This window comes from Dermacentor albipictus, unplaced genomic scaffold (genome assembly GCF_038994185.2).
Source record: "Dermacentor albipictus isolate Rhodes 1998 colony unplaced genomic scaffold, USDA_Dalb.pri_finalv2 scaffold_31, whole genome shotgun sequence".
Lineage (NCBI taxonomy): Eukaryota > Metazoa > Arthropoda > Arachnida > Ixodida > Ixodidae > Dermacentor > Dermacentor albipictus.
In genome coordinates this window covers 1,342,800-1,364,621 of record NW_027225585.1, presented here as the reverse complement: position 1 = coordinate 1,364,621, position 21,822 = coordinate 1,342,800, and the positions used below count along the sequence as shown (strand labels likewise).

At 45.5% G+C, this 21,822-nt stretch overlaps 1 protein-coding gene across 2 annotated transcripts in view; it reads left to right on the top strand.

Annotated features, from left to right (window-relative positions):
* Positions 1-257: 257 nt before the first annotated feature.
* The window catches only part of LOC135909884 (uncharacterized), a 234,741-nt gene continuing 213,176 nt past the window's right edge, over positions 258-21,822 (top strand). Inside the window, exons 1-3 of one of the 2 annotated variants that reach the window (XM_070529808.1) lie at positions 258-708; positions 1,945-2,073; positions 13,634-13,954. In XM_070529808.1, coding sequence (XP_070385909.1) covers positions 1,993-2,073; positions 13,634-13,954 — 402 coding nt within the window. In that variant the 5' untranslated portion in view covers positions 258-708; positions 1,945-1,992. Of the gene's footprint in view, positions 709-1,944; positions 2,074-13,633; positions 15,635-21,822 lie in introns of those variants that run through there. The other variant, XM_065441914.2, reaches the window with a different exon arrangement.

Below are 21,822 nucleotides of genomic sequence, written 5' to 3'. Positions count from 1 at the left end.
GCCGCTGGGCTCTATGGGAGTGTCCACTCTTGTTGAAATTTCTTTCTCTATGATTGACCTTTAGCGTGACCTATGTGTGACGTCATACCAGCTGTGGAAAAGCGGGGCCCCAACTTGGCTCGTCGCGATCGTCCCAGCAAATCCTCTATGCTGCAGCTGGGCGCGCGTGCCGCGAGGAAGCACTAAATGTACGTGACGTCATGCCAGCTGTGGAAAAGCATCCCCCCCCCCCCCGAACTCGTCTCGTCGCGATCGTCCCAGCGGGGTGCGACTGTTTTCACTAGTGTTCCTGTATATGCTCCCGCAGGGAGCATATATAGGAACACTAGTTTTCACAACAAATCCCTGCAGGGGTGCAGCCTCGCATCGATGACGTATCACCATTTTCGTTTCTTTTTCTCCTCTTTTTGGCGGCGCGGCCGGTGTGCGGCGCTTCAGTTCGGATCAGCTCACCCCACGTGAGCGAGAAGTTGGCGCGCGTATCACATTTGCGGCGTGCATTTTGTTTCACACGGAATGCAACGCTGAGCGAGCCTGACCGAGAGATGGTGATTGAAAAGTACCTCCAAGGGTTACATCATGAAGACGGCTACTCCCATGGCTACCTGAAGTCAGACGATGAGCTTAGGCTTTTTGAAAGGTCCTTGGCTGCCGTCAACGAGAGGTATGCTGTGCGGACATCAAGAGACCTGAACAAGCCGTCTAAATGTAAGTAGTATCGACTGCTTCTTAATGTTTCGCTCTGCGCATAGATTTATCATTGTAAAACGAAGTAGTAATTTCAACCAGGGACTCAACCTGGCAGAACGACTTGTTTTCAGTTGCGGTTCGTGCGCAACACTAGACAATTTATTCATCTTGATTCGCCTTTTTGAAGAGGGGGTTATATATTGTTCTGGTTACCGGTTCAGAGTTCCCCTAGCAGCTATTTAATTCGGTTTGAGTGGAGTATTGTTCTGGTTACCGCGACATGACCCGATTTTCAGAAATTCCGATAAACGTCAAATTAACAACTGTTATTTTTCGGTTTTCAGTCATGATTACAACCGCGCACGCAAGGTAACCACGAAAACGAAAAATGAAAGGTCTGCCCCTGTGCTCCTTACATATTTGATTTGAATTCAAGACAGAGCTGCGCTTGGGTGTTTGTTTTGTATGCTTCTGCACTTTTTTTTGATCATTGAAACAACACGAGACACTACTTGCGGTGGGGGTGTATTCCAAGCCGTGACACGCCCGTGTGTGCCATCCGTGGTCCTGCTAGAAGTGTGAATTGGACGTCTAGAGCAATGCATAGGCCTGATGTTGAACTCTGTACATGAGCTGAAGCTGCAGCGTCGAGCTTTTTGTCGTATTATATTAAAATCCCAAGGCCCGACTAAACTAGCATGTTTGTGCTGCTTTTAAGTTCTCACTTTTTAAAACCATACAAAAAGTATGGGTAATTAATAATAATAGTTATAATTATTATGCTCGTTGAGGAGAGCCAGATTTTCTTGCTAGAGGCAGTGCATCTTAGTTTCTTTGCTGCCATTACATTTCACAAGCTAAAACTAGATTTGATATTGCCCTGTGCCATGCATATATCTAGGCACCTTCGTTAAATCGTCTTGATTGTTTATTTTCAGCCAATGTAATCTTCTCCATTATCCACTCCGTGCGCAGAATCTCTCTAGACGATGTACCGTTTGGTGTTGTCAAAGAAACCGTCAAAGTCTGCATATTTGGAACGGAATACTACAAAAAGACTCGAGAGAAAAACAAAGACCAGCTATGTTACATGATGATGCACTTGCGAACGTTTCAGTCTCATGCAGATATCCAGCAGCGTTCCGAAATTAAAGATTGTGTACAGGCCGTGTAAAGAGGATTTACATTATGTTACTTTAGGTTAGGCTACTTTAGGTTTACACCAGAAATAAAAATTCTTGATTTCATTTACAGGGTTCAAGCACCACTGACTGGCCGAAGGAGGTGTACGAGAAGAAGCGAATGAACCTCCAAGGCACAAAGAAGAAAGGGTGTGCAGCAACAATGAATTTGGAGTGGATTCAATTGTACCCAGATTTCCAGGTACGTAATGTGCAACCACAAGTAAAAAATGTTTGCAGGTTATTTCCTGGGCACCTTTATCATGGCGTTTGTGTCTGCAAGCAGACACGAAACAAGCAGTTTGAAAACATTACTAGATTGTCCTTGCAGTGGCTCGTCAGAAATTTGTAGCTGACGTCCACTATCATTGCTTCTACTTCTGGTGATAGTAGGGTGTTTTAGTAGAGGGATGCGATACGGATGCCTTCTCTCCCCTCTGACAGCCCTGAACACGCGTTGTGCATCGTTATGGTATCGTTATCGGGGCTAAAGAACGGTCTGGTAAAACTCCCTAATATCGGCTTTTCTTGGTGCGCAGTGCAGGCAAATTTGTCGTGGCATAAGATGGGGCACGTTAGATTTGGTTGACGTATGCTCAATGAAAGGTTTGTTTGAGCTAGTTGGTTAACTAGCTCAAGCAGCAATGATCATTATGGTTAAAAACAGCGTGCCAATATGAGGACAAAGTGAAGACGAGACAGAAGACAGCACTGAACAAACAACAGAAAGTTTATTTCCACTATTTCCAGTATATATACAAGTACAATTGGGAAATATTAAAAAAACTGTGCGAAAGATAAAGAGTACAGCACATACAGTCTGGGCATCCAAGCCGAGGCTGTATGTGTTGTACTCCTTTTATCTTTCGAACTGTGCTTATTTTGGTATTTCCCACTTGTATATATAATGGGCAAGTGGAGATAAATTTCCAGTTGTTAGTTCAGCGCTGTCTTCTGTCTCGTCTTCACTTTCTTCTCATCTTGTCGCACTGTTTTGAACCATAAAGTACGCTCAATATACGTAGCAATGCCAGCTTTCTAGGTGGACCTTCCCCAGCCATGCGGCCAGACGAAAGAGGGTCGGCTAAAAGCAGACAAGGCCAAGCAGCTGCAGGAGGTGCTTGACGCAGAGCATCAGACTGTGGCCAAAGAGACGGGGATATACATTAAAATCGCCAACTGCGGTTCCCATTGTAAACATGGTTTCGAGGACATGGAAGCTTTTAGCCAAAACATGGACAGGAACATTGCTGAGCGAATTCAAATGTTGGCAAGGGAAAGAATTACATCTGTATCAGATGTGAGAAAGTGTCTGCACTATTAAGTGCACGACGTACTTTTTGCAAACAAGGAAAAGCCTGATAGCAGCTGCATGGCCTTTTTCCCAACACATCGTCAAATCAGCACCCAGATCCAAGCTGTTTTTAAGAAAGACCGCTTCAGTACAGTCGATCAAGAAAATGCTAGCATCCTTATTGAAAAGATCAGGGCTGAGCAACCCGCATCCTCAATTTTCTATCGGCCATATGCAGCACGCAGCTGCGTGGGTAGCAACGACTTCAACAACGTGGAAGAGAGCATTGCCAGCGAGTGCGAAGACGCGTTGCTGTTCAGCTTCCAGACAAAGTTCATGAGAAACATGCTTAAAAAGTATGGAGGCTCAGTAGTTTGCCTGGATGCAACATACAAGACTAGTGATTATGCCTTACCACTTTTCTTGCTTGTTGTGAAAACACCGTCGGGATGCACACCAGCTGGTGTGTTTATCGTACAGTTTGAGACGACCCACTGTATCGCTGATGTTTTAGACGTTTTCAAGCAGTGGTGTGATAACGGGTCCCCACAGTACTGGATGGTAGATTGCAGCAAGGCAGAAATAAGTGCCATCAAGCAAGTGTTTCCAGAGAGTCAAATCTCCATCTGTGACTTCCATAGACTACAAGCATGGCAAAGGTGGCTGCGCAGAAAGAAAAACAGTATATCCGATCCGGATGATGCCCTGAGACTCATGAAACGCTTAGCCAGTGCTTCAAATCAGGATGAATTTGACAAGGCATTTGAAGTCCTTGTTGCCTCAGAGTATTGGAAAAACGAAAAATCCCACAGTTACTTTGAAATAGTGTGGCTGTCTGTAAAGGAGCTGTGGGTCATGTCTTACAGGCTGGAGTTTGGTGTTGTCTTGATCACAAATAACGGCATTGAGGCCCAAAACAGGGTGTTGAAGGCACAGTATGTGAAAAGTCCCAGTGGGAAACGGTCGTTAACGTCCCTAATCACAGCTGTCGTCCATGGCTACCTTCCCGACACAGAAGTGAAATTCCATGAGGCAGCACACATACATACAGCCACACATACATGAAAGAGCTGCCCACTGAAGGCATGTTCTCGGTTTATTCTGAAAGAAGTGATGATGATGTGTACACAGTCGACATCACCAAGCCTTCGTGTACCATCCCCGACTTGAGAAAGCACATGTACCCATGCAAACACTTTTGTGTTGTTTTTAAGTACAGCGACAGGTGGCGCGTTTCCTCTCTTCCGCAGAGTTACCTCAGTCGACCGCAAATTACACTTAGAAGCTGTATAGAATCAGAAACAGGTTCTGAGATTCCCCTTGTCAATGAGCCCAGCCCTTCTGAAGTGTCTTCACAGGCTCTTGGTACAGCAGTATCAGAGCCGGACATTCCCTTTGCCAATGAGCCAAGCGTTTGTCAAGTGCCTTTACAGCCTGTGGTTGCTATGGTTCCTGGGACAGCAGTCCCCTCAGTCTCGGAGTTGCGCAAATGTATAACCGAGGTACTTGAAAAGTGCAGTTCCCTCCTTTACTGCTGCCACGACGTTTCTTATTTTTTTTTTATTTGCAGGTACTGTTTGCCGATTGGGCCGTTACAGGGGTGGGGTGCAATAGTGGCACAAAACGCATCACGGCTTACAGAAAGCAGCACTGTATAGCTAATACTTAATCACAGCGTGCCATTATATATAAATATAATACAAAATCTGACTTAACAACCGTTATGTGAAACAAAGCAGCAATGTGTAGCCGAAAAATGCATCACGAACTACATACTACAACTTACATGATACATATTACATCATATACATCGAAACATTATACATATAACAATACTAGATTCTACAACTTACACGAGAAATTTTAGATCATGAGGTTCCATTTAGAAAATATTTTGTAACTTCGGTTTCAAAATGTTCTACAGTTTCAGAATCACATATGGCATTCGATAAATCGTTCAGGTCTCTTATGGTTCTAGGAAAAAACGAGTATGTGTATGTATTCAGACGAGATTGACATACTAGAAAGTTGTTGTGGTGGTCACCTCGTAGCCTCCGGACTTGACGCGGAATTAGGTACTGCGCTGCATCAAATTTAAGTTAAATAAATTTCGAGAAAGCAAAAACAACAATTTAGGTCTGGCTATGCGACGGTGCTCCAAGAGGGGGGGTAAATTTAGTTCTTTCAACATCTCTGTCACAGAATCAGTACGGGAGTACCTTGAAAGAATAAATCTAGCCGCCCTTCTTTGCACTCGCTCAATTTTATGAATTAATCCTTTTTGGTAGGGGTCCCATATAATGCTTGCATATTCCAGTGTAGGCCTTACTATTGTTAAATACGCTGTTAGCTTTACGGGGGCTGGAGCGAGTTTTAATTTGCGACGTAAGAACCATAGCTTTTTTTCAGCGGTAGAGCAAATATTAGTGATATGTTGAGTCCAGTAGAAGTCTTCAGATATTGTTACTCCTAAGTATTTACATTTGTTAACGGTAGTTAGCACAGTGGAACTTAGTTGATAATCAAAATTTAGGACCTGCTTAACCTTGTTTGTAACACGTAAAACAACAGCTTTTTCTTTATTTACTTGCATTTTCCATCTTTCACACCATTCTTCAACAGACGCCAGTGCCTCACTGAGCATTTTTTTATCCTTGTGGTTACATATCTCTCGATAAATTAAAGAGTCGTCGGCGAACAGTCGCACAGTTACGTTTTCATTAATATCTGAACAAATATCAATAATATAAGCGAGAAATAATATCGGTCCAAGGACAGACCCTTGAGGAACGCCTGAAGTGACAGATAAACGATCGGACTGGTAGCCGTTTACGTCCACGTACTGCGTCCTACCTGATAAATATGACCTAATCATTCCACTATATTGTTATTTATTCCAAGCTGTTTCAATTTGATAATTAATTCATTATGAGGGACCCTATCAAAAGCTTTTGAGAAATCAAGGCATATTGCATCAACCTGTTTTCCGTTATCTATTAGAAGGCATAATAATCTTTATTTCTCTCTTTCCACAGAATACAGAATGAGAGCGGACGTAAGGGTAAAAGCCGCATGCAGCGGCTTGAAAAAACCCCATCACGCCCCACATGACAGTATGACGAGAAACAGCTTAATCATGACAAACGCCGAGAAATACTAGAAACATTGGAATACATTGCGAAATTTGTGAACGTACAAGGGCAAAAAATACAGTAGGGATCAGTAAGAAAATATACGTACAAAATTGACAACAGCCTTAGTGCATTTGTTAACATTGTGTGATGTAAGAAACAATAGCGCTTTTGAAACAATTGCTTTTGAAAAGTCGTGGATGGTTTCAACCAGCTGTGTGATAGTTGACAGTTTTTGCCGGAAGCCATGTTGGTTCGAATGTAGTGCTTTCTTACCTTCTAAGTACTTATATATTGCTTTCGATATTATATGTTCGAGGAGTTTGCAGCAGACGCATGTTAAAGAAATTGGCCGATAATTTTCAATTTGCTGCTTGTCACCGGTTTTGTGTATCGGGATAACTTTCGCAACAAGCCAGTCGTCTGGGACCTGTTTTTGTTGCAAAGATGCATTAAAGATAACTTCTAGGTATCTCGCAACCCATTCAGCGTATCTTCGCAAAAAGGCATTTGGAATTCCATCCGGGCCTACAGATTTATGTTCAATGATATTTAGCAGCAGCGATAGTAATCCTTCATAGCTAATTCGTACATCTGGCATATCTGACACGTCTGAGAATGATGTTACTGTAGTTGGAGCAGTAGAATTAGAAACATTTGAAAAGACACATTGGAATAACTGGTTATGGTAAGACGCAATAGTTGAACAGTCAGTTATGATTTCGTTGTTAGCAACAATGCTGTATTGGCTTTGAGTGGTTTGCGACAAGTGACGCCAAAACTTTTGCGGAGAAGATACCATGAAGTTAGGAAGGGTTTCCTCGTAGTATTTCTTTTTTGCTTGCCAAAGCTTTATTCGAAGCTGTGCTGATAGGTTAGATATCTTTTCACGATTTTTTACTTTCCTTTGTCTTCCTATTTTTCGCTTCAGGCGAACGATCTCTCGTGTTATCCAGGGGTTTCTTTTATTTCTTCTCTTTTTCCTTATTGGAACGAATGAGTTTACGCAGTGCAAGATAATGGTTTTGAATCTTGCCCACAACACATTGACGTCATCGTCAGAGCTTAGGCTGCCTAGATGAAACGACAAATAATCAATGATGCTCGTGTCGTCAGCTTTATCAAAATTGGGAATGTGCGTAGTGCATTCTTTAGGATTTGTTGCCGGAACCTTCGTTTTGATTTGTACAAATACAAGATGATGGTCTGATATGCCAGCTTCAACTGCTACCTGATAACTGTCAAACCGTCCATCAAGAAATACTAAGTCCAATATGGACTGTACTGTTCCCGTTTTTCGAAAGCTTTCCTGCACTACCTCTGTTAAATCGTTAGCGAAAGCAATATCGAGCAACACTTCGCAGTCAGCTCTTTCCCGTGACTGTATAGTAATCCAGTTCCAGTCAACCCCTGGCAAGTGAAAATCCCCGGCAATTATGATCCTTTGGTTTCGCTCTTTTTGTTTTTCTAAGTAGTGTTGGATGGCCTCTAAATATTGTATGGATGCGTTAGGGGATCTATAGATTGCTCCTATTATGACTGAAGTAGTTCCCAGTTTGATTTGGCACCAAGCGCTCTCGTGATTTGGGATACCGTTCATCTTTACACATTCAATGTTTTCCTGTATTATTATTGCAACTCCTCCTCCCGTAGTTTCTCTATCATTACGTAATATCTTATAACCTGGAGGTAACAACTCGCTATCTTGTATTTCTGGTCGCAGCAATGTTTCGCTAACAATGACCACATGGGGGTCATAACTGGCTAGTACATGTTCTATATCGCCGACTTTATTCGAGAGGCTTCAAGCATTTAGGTTTATAAGTCGAAAGACAGTTTCCTGGAAGATGGTATTGGTTCAATGGTTACTATCTGTCGGTGTAGTATTTGAGTGTGTCAATTTAGCTTTCGGAAATCGCCGTATCTTGGCACGGCAGTTCTTGGAATAATCCCATACGTAGACATTGTTATCTACAGTAAGCCTGTCGCGGTTCAGGCGCACGCGCGAACCTCCTTCTTTTTTTTCAAGGCAGACTTCCAGAGTAGCCTGCGCTTATTCGGTGTTTCTTTTGAATAGTCGTCGCCAACAGAAACACCACTTCCTTTCAGTTTTGCGCAGTTTTGAAAAACCTTTTCTTTTTCCCTATAATCATAAAGCTTCAGTATTACTGGACAAGGCTTCAAGGTTTCTTCTGCGGATTCGTTCTTATGCGGCTTTCCGATTCTGTGCATCCGCTCTATAGTTTTCAAGTTAAGACCGAGCTTTTTCTTGAATAATTCTACAACAACTTTTTTTTTCAAAGTCTTCTGAAGTTTCATTGACATTCTCCGATATCCCAAACACCATTAGATTGTTTCGCCGCATTCTATCTTCTAAGTCAGCCAGTTTTTCTTCATGTTTTTATAAAGCTGAATTCAGCCTATCGTTTGTCTCCTTTAGCTCAGCAAGACTTGCCGCTTGGTCCTTAAAAAGCTGTACAATCTCTTTCAGCGCCTTAAGTCTCTCGCCTAGGCCGCTTAGGTTGGCCTCAATGGCCTTTTGGCCTTCACACAACTCTTGTACAAGTATTTTTATTTCAGGTCCAGGATTCGTCTCAACGTCCCCCGACAACAGCAGACACAGTGATGCAAAAGCAGAAGACAACAACCGTGGGCACGGCAGCACTACGAGAAAGCGATTGTCGCTCCTATAGCTCGAATATGAACTGACCTGTTGAAAAAGCAGAAACTAGTTTGAGCACATAGCCCACACGTTGCCGTCGTGCCCACTGGATGCTGCCGGCAAGGGTGATTGCCTTATACTGTCTTCCCACGGCGCTGTTGCACCTTGGTTCCTGGAGTCGAGGTTGTTGGTAATCCACGGGCGAAGTTCCAATTCGGCAGAATCATTGGCAGCAGCCGGATCGGTCAGGCGCATGCTCCGTGCACTCCCATGGAAGGAAGCACAGATGAGAAGCGCCTGTTGAAAAGGCAGAAACTTGTTTGAGCACATAGCCCACACGTTGCCGCCGTGCCCTCTGGATGCTGCCGGCAAGGGTGCTTGCTTTATACTGTCTTCCCACGGCGCTGTTGCACCTTGGTTCCTGCTGGAGTCGAGGTTGTTGATAATCCACGGGCGAAGTTCCGATTCGGCAGAATCATTGGCAGCAGCCGGATCGGTCAGGCGCATGCTCCGTGCACTCCCATGGAAGGAAGCACAGATGAGAAGCGCCTGTTGAAAAGGCAGAAACTTGTTTGAGCACATAGCCCACACGTTGCCGCCGTGCCCACTGGATGCTGCCGGCAAGGGTGCTTGCTTTATACTGTCTTCCCACGGCGCTGTTGCACCTTGGTTCCTGGAGTCGAGGTTGTTGATAATCCACGGGCGAAGTTCCAATTCGGCAGAATCATTGGCAGCAGCCGGATCGGTCAGGCGCATGCTCCGTGCACTCCCATGGAAGGAAGCACAGATGAGAAGCGCCTGTTGAAAAGGCAGAAACTTGTTTGAGCACATAGCCCACACGTTGCCGCCGTGCCCACTGGATGCTGCCGGCAAGGGTGCTTGCTTTATACTGTCTTCCCACGGCGCTGTTGCAACTTGGTTCCTGCTGGAGTCGAGGTTGTTGATAATCCACGGGCGAAGTTCCGATTCGGCAGAATCATTGGCAGCAGCCGGATCGGTCAGGCGCATGCTCCGTGCACTCCCATGGAAGGAAGCACAGATGAGAAGCGCCTGTTGAAAAGGCAGAAACTTGTTTGAGCACATAGCCCACACGTTGCCGCCGTGCCCACTGGATGCTGCCGGCAAGGGTGCTTGCTTTATACTGTCTTCCCACGGCGCTGTTGCACCTTGGTTCCTGGAGTCGAGGTTGTTGATAATCCACGGGCGAAGTTCCAATTCGGCAGAATCATTGGCAGCAGCCGGATCGGTCAGGCGCATGCTCCGTGCACTCCCATGGAAGGAAGCACAGATGAGAAGCGCCTGTTGAAAAGGCAGAAACTTGTTTGAGCACATAGCCCACACGTTGCCGCCGTGCCCACTGGATGCTGCCGGCAAGGGTGCTTGCTTTACACTGTCTTCCCACGGCGCTGTTGCACCTTGGTTCCTGCTGGAGTCGAGGTTGTTGATAATCCACGGGCGAAGTTCCGATTCGGCAGAATCATTGGCAGCAGCCGGATCGGTCAGGCGCATGCTCCGTGCACTCCCATGGAAGGAAGCACAGATGAGAAGCGCCTGTTGAAAAGGCAGAAACTTGTTTGAGCACATAGCCCACACGTTGCCGCCGTGCCCACTGGATGCTGCCGGCAAGGGTGCTTGCTTTATACTGTCTTCCCACGGCGCTGTTGCACCTTGGTTCCTGCTGGAGTCGAGGTTGTTGGTAATCCACGGGCGAAGTTCCAATTCGGCAGAATCATTGGCAGCAGCCGGATCGGTCAGGCGCATGCTCCGTGCACTCCCATGGAAGGAAGCACAGATGAGAAGCGCCTGTTGAAAAGGCAGAAACTTGTTTGAGCACATAGCCCACACGTTGCCGCCGTGCCCACTGGATGCTGCCGGCAAGGGTGCTTGCTTTATACTGTCTTCCCACGGCGCTGTTGCACCTTGGTTCCTGCTGGAGTCGAGGTTGTTGATAATCCACGGGCGAAGTTCCGATTCGGCAGAATCATTGGCAGCAGCCGGATCGGTCAGGCGCATGCTCCGTGCACTCCCATGGAAGGAAGCACAGATGAGAAGCGCCTGTTGAAAAGGCAGAAACTTGTTTGAGCACATAGCCCACACGTTGCCGCCGTGCCCACTGGATGCTGCCGGCAAGGGTGCTTGCTTTATACTGTCTTCCCACGGCGCTGTTGCACCTTGGTTCCTGGAGTCGAGGTTGTTGATAATCCACGGGCGAAGTTCCAATTCGGCAGAATCATTGGCAGCAGCCGGATCGGTCAGGCGCATGCTCCGTGCACTCCCATGGAAGGAAGCACAGATGAGAAGCGCCTGTTGAAAAGGCAGAAACTTGTTTGAGCACATAGCCCACACGTTGCCGCCGTGCCCACTGGATGCTGCCGGCAAGGGTGCTTGCTTTATACTGTCTTCCCACGGCGCTGTTGCACCTTGGTTCCTGGAGTCGAGGTTGTTGGTAATCCACGGGCGAAGTTCCAATTCGGCAGAATCATTGGCAGCAGCCGGATCGGTCAGGCGCATGCTCCGTGCACTCCCATGGAAGGAAGCACAGATGAGAAGCGCCTGTTGAAAAGGCAGAAACTTGTTTGAGCACATAGCCCACACGTTGCCGCCGTACCCACGTTCAAACACTGTTGGAGGCTAGGGGCTTATTGCAAGTCACATTCCGTAAGTTGGCTGAATCTGTGCCACAGAGTTCTGGCCTTCACATTCGGGGCTTACCGACAAAGCGATACTCGTCTCTGAAGCCTCTTCCAAAGAGAAGGCGCCTATAGTGTGCTGTCACTCTGCCATTGATTCGTTGATTCTTCACAGGAGCTTTGGCTCGGGCTGCTAGGAAAGGGTCAGGCGAAAACGTTAAAGATTGCCACTCAGTGTTTTTTTTTTCATTTTTTTAAGGAATTACATACTTTACAAAACTAAATTTTTACCATGCATAACTTGAGCTTAAGCAGAGTGTTTTAAATCTGTGTAAATATGTTTTAGAATGTTTGGAGCTTTTAAGATTAATATGCTAAGTTTTATACTAGACTCCATTATAGTCATGTAATTGCAACATTGGCAACGGCTGTGTATGTGTAGAAATACTGCCTTAATGTTTCGCGTCGGTGACTCAATTCATTGACTCTATAAAACTATATTTTTAGGCTTGTGCTTTCAATGTATGTGTATAAAACTGTTTGTAAAGTTGCATTCCTTCTGTACTTCCATGAAAGTGCTTGCTTTTATACTTTCCTTTTAACATTTTAATATAGCAGCTATTGTATATGAAAACATGTTATTACATTTTTGTCTGGTGGTTACTTCAAGAAAAGTTCAGCAGTGTGCTTGTAATATGCATCGACTGTGCATAAAGCACATTTGAGAGAATGCCTAATGTGCACCAAGAGTTTATTTTGAAAATGTGAAGCATGGTTACCTACACAGTAGAGCAATTTCGCCAAGAGTACTTCAACAGTTGAGACTGGAATTAAAGGCTGGGTAAACTGACCATTTTCGAGGGCAATTATGAGAACTACCCTTTCAGCGAAATGTTTTAGGTATACATACTTATACTAGTGACTTGAGGGAGCTGTTTCACTATCCAGACTTAAAACATTTTTCAATGGCACCCTATGGGAATAGAGATATAAAAAGAGGTTGCATAAGGAACAGGAATGCACAAGAAAATAGGCAATCGTCTAAACTTAGCATTTATCAGCTAGTATTTTTCAATTAGTCTCAACATGTACTTTAGTATCGTGAAACTCGAAACTGTCAATGTTGAGCTGTCTAGTTTTGGCCCATCATGTCACGAAAACATGCGACGTGATGTATGGTGCATCAGTCGTTAGTATGGTGCGTAGTACATAGCCGTTCTACGCAAAGGGGAAAAGTCTCATGAACCCTCTTTTTTGCGCCTTGGAGGTTCATTCACTTTTTCTCGTACACCTCCTTCGGCCACTCAGTGGTCAGTGGTGCTTGAATGCTGTAAATTAAATAAAGTATATTTATTTCTGGTGTTTTTACATGCATGTTAAAAGACACACAGGTCAACTGTAACATCATGCGGCTTTGGTAAGTACAAACAACAACAGTGACATGCTTCTATAGTTCACACCAGGCAAGTAGCCAAGATTTTGTTTGGCTCGCAGCTACTGAATGAGGGGGGGGGGGAGTTGGAAGGGAAAACGCCGCAGGTGGGAGAGGTGGTAAAGGACGTCCCAGCAAAACTGAAGATTTCTTGGGCGACTGGGCCACTCCAACCACTGGCTATGTGCCTGGTACACAGCCATAATGGTCTTTTCCTAAATCTATTCATTTACTAGGAACAACCTGACGGCCCTGAAAGGGGCATTGTATAAGGGAAAATAAGTTAAAAACAGCCATCGCGAAGTATCCTCTTTACACTGCTTGCACACAATCTGAGTTGGAAGGCTGCTGGATATCTGCATGAGAGTGAAGTGTTTGCAAGCGCATCCATGTAACATACCTAGACTTTTTCTCCCTGAGTCTTGTTGTAGTATTCCATTCCGAACTTGCAGACTGGCTGTTTCCTTCACAACTCGAAATGGCATATTCCCCAGGGAGATTTGACATCCGCAGTGGATTGTAGAGAAGACGACATTGGCTGAAACTAAACAATGGTGGGCTCGGCAGCTGTGCCACGGCACGGTTATCGAATCTGGCTCTCTTCATCATGCAGGTGCCCTTTCACGCCTCCGCTTGCCTTCTGCTTACCGTGTTCTTCGACGGCTCCCGGACCCTCCTGGACACCTCCTGGTCCCCAGCCGAGTTTTCTTGGAGCGCCGTCGAAGACAGCCACCGCTTCATCAGCGCCATCGCCGACTCTGCCCATTTACCGCACGTGCAAAACTGGACCCTCGACTTCAACTGGGAAACACAATCAGCAGCAACATCACTTGCCAAGCCACCTATAAAGGACCAGCAATCACCTCACGCAATCTGTGGGCTCGGCAGCTGTGCCACGGCACGGTTATCGAATCTGGCTCTCTTCATCATGCAGGTTGGTGAACCGGTCAGTCTATTTACTAAAAAATCCAGTAATTATTTCCTGATACAGCTGCCGAGCCCGAAGTGTTTGACCGCTATTTGTGCCGAATGTTGCCATAATGTACGGTCCCTATTACTCCTTGCTGGTGATATTGAAACTAACCCTGGACCAGACAAATTGAATGTCGTTCTGGCTGAATTGAAAAAGCTGCCTGATGGCCAGGCAACACTAATCTCTGACCTGCAAGATATAAAAGGACGTATGCTTTCAATCGACAGAGCGATATGCGATTTCAATACCCGCCTCACTGATCTCGAAGAACGTTTCCAGAATCGGTCTACATTTACATCAGACGTTGAAATCATTCAGTCAACAGTTAGCCAGACAGCTCTTTTGGTTCAAGACTTGCAGCTTCGTCTTGACGATTCCGAAAACCGCTCCCGCAGGAACAACCTAATTTTCTACGGTCTGCCTGACTCATCCCCCCGTGAAACATATGCCGAGTCTGAAAAAATTATCACTGATCATTGTTTAGAACACCTGGAAATAGCCTTGGATCCCAAAGATATAGAGCGTGCCCACCGGCTCGGCCGTCATACCCCAAACCATCTACGCCCTATCATTGTCAAATTCATATCATCCAAGGCAAAGGAAACCATTCTATCTAAAGGGCCCAAATTTAAAGGAACGAAATTCAGTGTAGGTGAAGATTATACCCGCCGCGTCCAAAATATTCGAAAGCACTTGGTTTCATTTGCAAAAGAAAAAACTAATAAATTCTCGCTCCGCTATAAAACGCTTCATATCGGGCCCAAGCGCTACTTCTTCGACGAAACGACTAACACAGTGAAGGAATTCGCATAGCAGATAACTTTTCGGCGCCAGTCCCCACAATACCCTCTATCAGCTTGTCATCCTAGAACCAACTCCCGACCCACCCTTTGCCTTTCCGTCATTTTCACAAATATACGCAGCTTCCTTCCCAAACGAGACCTTGTATCTAACCTTGTATCGTCGTCCGGAAGCAACATACTGGTACTAACAGAAACGTGGCTCAACGAAAACATCAGCGATTCTGAAGTTCTGCATGATTTGCCAAATTTTCGCCTCTTTCGCAACGACCGCAAGGGTTCTCGAGGGGGCGGTGTTTTAGTCGCCGTTAATCGTGAACTACCATTCTCGCTTGTCAACATCACATCTCACCTTAAACTATGTGGCTCATTTGCCGCACTGCGCCAATAACAACACTAATTGGTGTCTGCTATCGAGCGCCACATAATAGCCCTGACTTCCCGCGTGAGTTTAACAGTGTTTTGCTACAATTAACAACTAGGTATCCAAGTGCACGAATTATTCTTTTCGGTGACTTTAACTACCCTTCTATAAACTGGCACCAACCTCATGTAACCGTTTCTCAAGAGCCTCGAGAATTCGTCGACGTATGTCTCAATTTTAATCTTTCACAGCTAATAACTGAGCCAACTCGCATCACAGAGACTTCACAAAACACCCTTGATCTCATTCTAACTAGTCATCCCGAGACCTTAGCTTCTATTACTTACCTGAGGGAAATCAGTGACCATAAAGTTATTCACGCCTCATTTAACATTACTCCCGTTCGAAGGAAAGTGTCCAAAAAAACAATAAAGCTTTACGATAAGGCCGACTACGTAGCAATAAATAATGAATTAAACTCCCTCTTACCCACTTTTGAACTTCACTTCCATCAGCATACTGTCGACGAAAATTGGTCCATCTTCAAACGCAAAATTAGTGATCTAACGAGCAGATACATTCCAAAGTGCACTATCAACTCTGATTCCCAAAATCCTTGGTTCAATACAACGCTCAAAAGACTAAAAAATAAAAAGCAGCGGCTGTACCGTGCAGCTAAACTTAGACCCAGCTCTTCTGCATGGGAAAAATACTACAGCGCTGAAGATGCGTACTTGACAGCAGTGAAAAGCGCGAAACGTTTCTTTCTTCATAACGACTTACCCAAAATGATAACAACTAACCCGAGAAAATTTTGGAACGTGATAAATCCCCAGCAATCGCACGACATCACCCTTACTAATGATAACGGCGACTCTGTTAGTGATGCTCAGTGTGCCAATATATTTAATACTGCCTTTTCATCCGTATTCACGAAAGAACCTGAAGATACATTCCTTGCACCACCCTCCATTACTGAACTAGCAATGCCAGCCATAATTTTTCATCCAAATGGCATTTCGTGCGCAATCGACAAATTGAAAATTTCATCGTCAGCCGGAACGGACGAAATTAACACTAAGTTTCTCAAAAACACTAAGGACATTTCATCCAAGTTTTTATGCCTATTGTTCTCTCAGTCACTCGCCACAGGTATCATCCCAGAAGACTGGAAGATGGGGAAGGTCGTTCCTGTTTTCAAATCAGGTAACAGAGACTCTCCACTCAACTATCGCCCCATTTCCCTAACTAGCATCCCTTGTAAACTAATGGAACACGTCATCTACTCCCAGATAATGCAGCATCTAGACTCTATAAATTTTTTCACTCCATGCCAACATGGATTTAGAAAAGGCTTATCATGTGAGACACAGCTTGCCATCTTTCTTCACGATCTTCATTCCAACCTTGATGCTAACTTACAAACTGACGCCATCTTTTTAGACTTTGCCAAAGCATTCGATAAGGTACCTCATCAACGTCTACTCTTAAAACTGTCCACACTAAACTTGCATCGAGAAATTATTGCATGGTTAAAAGAATTCCTCACACATCGTTCACAGTCCGTTACTATTAACAACTACACCTCTAACCGTCTACCAGTAACATCGGGCGTTCCTCAGGGAACTGTCCTTGGCCCCCTCCTATTCTTAATTTATATTAATGATCTACCACAAAACTTATCATGTCATGTCCGTCTGTTCGCCGACGATTGCGTTATTTATGCCCCAATTACTAATACCGCTGATCAAGAATCCCTTCTGGACAATCTTAACCGCATTCAATCATGGTGCAATCACTGGTTGATGACGCTTAATCCTAATAAGTGCAAACTCATGTCTTTTCATCGTCGTCACAACCCGCATTTATTTACATACAAGATTTCCGATTCCCCTGTCGAACTCGTTTCGTCCTATACTTACCTCGGTATCACTATCAGCAATGACTTATCATGGCGCGAGCACGTAACAAAGCTAATATCATCTGCGAATAAAAAACTAGGCTTTCTTAAACGTCATCTTCACGACGCCCCTCAAAATGTAAAGCTACTTGCTTATAAATCATTAATCAGGCCAAAACTTGAGTATGCATCTGCCATCTGGAATCCACAGCAAGCTTACCTCATCGACTCATTAGAAGCTGTGCAAAACAGAGCCGCCCGTTTCATTCACCGCTCATACTCATCCTATATCAGTGTTTCATCTCTCAAGCTACAGTCCCAATTATGCAGTCTTTCCCTCCGTCGCCGTATTTCTAGCCTGTGCCTATTTCACAAATTTTATTATTCCCACCTCAGACAGCATCCATACATCAGCGCACCGCCATCACGCACATCTCGCCGAATTGGTCATCCGCTGAAAGTCTCACGCCAACGTGCCCGTACGACTACATTTTCCCAGTCATTCTTCCTCCGAACAGCAAGCGACTGGAACGACCTTCCCCATGAAATTGTAGCCATCACCTGTCCATCAACCTTCCTAGAAAAAGTTACATCCCACCTGTCATCATGAAAAAAAAAGAATGTTTTACTTTCTCACGTTAAACCCACCCCTTATGTAAAACCCCCTGCAGGGGGTCTTTAAGGAAATAAAAATGAAATGAAATGAAAAAATATAGACGATTTAATGACGGCGCCTAGTTTTATGCATGGCAGAGGCAATATCGAATCTGGCTTTAGTTTTTGTTTATGGGCAGCAAATAAACCTTAAGCTCTGCATGCCTCTGGCTAGAAATTCTGGCTCTCCTCAGTCATAATAATAATTAATATTATGAATTACCCAGACGTGTTTGTGTGGTCTTAAGTAACAACTTGCAAGTAGCACCAAAAAACCAACATCTTACAGTTTGGTTGGGCCTTGGGATTTTAATGTAACACGACAAAAAAACTCGACGCTGACGATTCAGCTTCTCGTATACAGAGTTAAATATCAGGCCTATGCCTTGTAGCAGGACTACGGATGGCAAAGACGGCCGTGTCACGACATGGAGTACAGCTATGGTGGCCGTTATAGCCACATAGTACAGCCCCACCGAAATTCGTGTCCCGTGTTGCGCACGATTGCTTTCTCAGTATTAAAAAAAAGCACAGATGCATATAAAACAAACGCCCAAGCGCAGCTCTGTCTTGAATTCAAATCAAATATGTAAAGAGCACAGGGGCAGACCTGTCATTTTTCGTTTTCGTGGTTACCTTGCGTGCGCGGTTGTAATCATGACTGAAAACCGAAAAATAACAGTTGTTAATTTTACGTTTATCGGAATTTCTGAAAATCGGGTCATGTCGCGGTAACCAGAACAATACTCCACTCAAACCGAATTAAATACGTGCTAGGGGAACTCTGAACCAGTAACTAGAAAAATATATTGGCGGCGAGGAGTTACGGAGTCGCCACCTATCGGAAGCGCCTCGCTGGCGTAGTATGAGGGATCACGCGGCCCGCTTCTCATAGGTTTTGCTGTCAGCGCTCACTGAAAACACCACGCGCGAGCTCTCCCGGACATTTCTGTAAGTACTTATGAAACGAACGAAGTTTTTTACTGTATAAATAATAATCTTCGGCAAACTGAAAGCGCAGAATCGTTTACAGACGCCATCTCTTTACCGAATACGTACAGTGAACGCCAGTGCGCGCGGTCGCCGAGATGGAGTCTCCCGAACCAGTTTCTTGCGTGAAAGATAGGTAAAGGCTGAGAGCAAACTATGTGAAATATGTTCTTATAGTGTTTCTATAACTACATTTAGCGTAAGAGGATGAAGCCTCAATGCAGCGATCGCACAGACTGGCAGTGACCGACTGCGCGTCTGCATGCTCGTCCGCGCACTGTTTCGCTTTCGTCGCGTGCGCGTTTTCGCACCGTGCCACGAGCTTTAGGCCGCAGAATATGAACATTTGACAGTATACAAGCATCCATTGTTGAGTGGGCGCTATCAGAGCTGTTCAAAAATAATTTCATTGTTGAGACTTCGACGCCAACGGGGGACTGTGATGTGCCATCGCGACGATTCAATCTTTTTTCTTGTTCCAGATTCTTGGACGGTTCAATATAATTTCTCGAGTTGCATCGCACTGTATGTTTATTGGTGTTCTCAGCGTGCGATTTCCCGCTGCTTCTTTTTTGTAATCCAGTGTATTAATTCATAACACAAGCAAGACCATATATTATGCATTTTTTAATGCACTTCTTACCGCACCCTTTCCACTCCCGTGAACTTGCCAGTATCTATAGCATCGACAAGTTCATAGACCAAACCGTCATGAGATTAGTCGGGCGAGCGTCTCAGTGCGCGTTTTCCGAACATCGCAGACCCGGCACCATAGCAGAAATCTTCCTCGCGTTTGTGCTTGCCGCACACCCGAGTTGTAGCCGATGACTGTTTGCCGGTTTTATGTTTCGCGAGCCAAGCTTCACGCAGGTTCTTGTCCTGCGGCTACGTGTGGATAAGGCTGACACCGGGCTCCGTTGCGTACGTCCGGCATGGCGGCACCGAGCAGTAGTCTACCATATTGCGCGCCTTCAAAGGCAGGCATTACCTATTGTAGTGCTTTCAAGCGTTGTAAAGGAGACACTCGAAGCGGGAAAATATCTTCACTAAATGAGGAACGCAGCGTACGAGGGAATTTAAACTCTCGTTTTGAGCTCGCTTCGGCGCTCCCGAAGCAGCCGACGCGACCGCTATGTCCACGTGATCCCTAATAGCACGTCACGCCAACGGTGGCGCTGGCTTTTCCAGTGGTGGAGCTCGAGGCCAATAACCCCATCTTCAAAAAGGCGAATCAAGATGAATCAATTGTCTAGTGTTGCGCACTAACCGCAACTGAAAACAAGTCGTTCTGCCACGTTGAGTCCCTGGTTAAAATTACTACTTCGTTTTACAATGATAAATCTATGCGCAGAGCGAAACATTAAGAAGCAGTCGATACTACTTACATTTAGACGGCTTGTTCAGGTCTCTTGATGTCCGCACAGCATACCTCTCGTTGACGGCAGCCAAGGACCTCTCAAAAAGCCTAAGCTCATCGTCTGACTTCAGGCAGCCATGGGAGTAGCCGTCTTCATGATGATGTAACCCTTGGAGGTACTTTTCGATCACCCTCTGTCGGTCAGGCTCGCTCATCGTTGCATTCCGTGCGAAACAAAACAATGCACGCCGCAAATATGAAACTTCTCCCTCACGTGCGGTGAGCTAATCCAAACTGAAGCGCCGCACACCGACCGCGCCGCCAAACAGAGGGAAAAAAAAAGAAAATGGTGACACGTCATCGATGCGAGGCTCCGCCCCTGCACGGATTTGTTGTGCAAACAGTCGCACCCGTCCCACCGAATCCTCCACGCGCCGCTGCCGTGGGGGAGGCGCTCGCTCTACGTGACGTCATGCCAGCTGTGGAAAAGCCATAGAGTTACTATACTGACTCTAGAGGACAAGCCACTCATAGGGCCCATGCATTGAAATCGGGAACTGCAAGAGCGCCGCCATGTTGCTACGCGCTGAGGTTGCCAGCTCCTGAGACGCTTGCTAGACTTGGTGATAATAGTCAGTTTTAATCCGGCAACAGTAGCAGCGTTGCAGCATGGCGTCTCGCTTGTAGTGTCGTGATGTGTGCGTGCAGCCGTGTGTTTGGGCTTTACAAGTTGGTTCTTTATTTTATGTTGTGGGACGGTGTGGGTGTGGTCCATGTTGGCCGTACAGGTGGCAGTTATGCAACCGAGGGATGATCCTGTTGAAGTTTCTGGCGGTATGCGGTTTTCAGCGGTCACGCCTGTTGCAGGAGTGTAACTCGACGAGATTACGAGCTGGAAGCTGTGGTCAGATTCCTCGTTGGCGTTCCGTAATTCTCTTCGCACGGGCGCGGTATGTTGCAAAAGCCGCTTTCGCGATCTATCGCCGAGATGATAGATTGTTTTTTTTATTATTACAATTACTGATCCAGCTGTAGGGCACATGTAACCGACAAACGGAAGTCTCAGGAGAGCACCTGAGATTATAATAAAGCAGGCGGCGCAGGGACTCCAGGGCACCCAAGGGACAGTGGGGGTATCAAAGCTCGAAGCAAAACGGTACGTAGGTTGGGGCCGCCGAGGCAGGTGTGTGCCAGGGAGAGTTCGCACGGACAGCTCCCCTGGCACGCGCAGCAGTGCCTCGCAAGGTCGAGATACTTTAAAGGCACCTGCGCCCATGATCTTTCTTTTGCCTCGGTGCAGTGAGCACGATTAACGAGAATAATATGGAGGGCATCCGGTGCAGTCGCGAATGCGTCATGACTAATGTAGCTCGCGTCGCCTGGCGTGTGTGGTAATATCAAAGTTGGTTGTATGAACTTTATGCATAATACGCTTTGTTACGGTACCTTAACGGAATGGGTCTAGAGGACGGTGTTGGTACATTTTTTCGTACCGCCCTAATCCTGTACCCCCCACTACAAACACACACACATACCCCCCTCCCCCCCTTTTTTTATGTATACATACAGTTCCTTGCCATGACGGATCATAGCCTTCTTTATTTTTGAAAATAGAGGAGGCTATGGACGGATTGACCAGTTCAAGTTGTCAACTTGTCAGCAGCTGTCATAGGAATCACTCTAATAAACACAATTCCACGATTGCATTTTTTACTTTAATTTTTTGTTGTAACACTGAGGACTACATAGAATTTTATTTTGTAT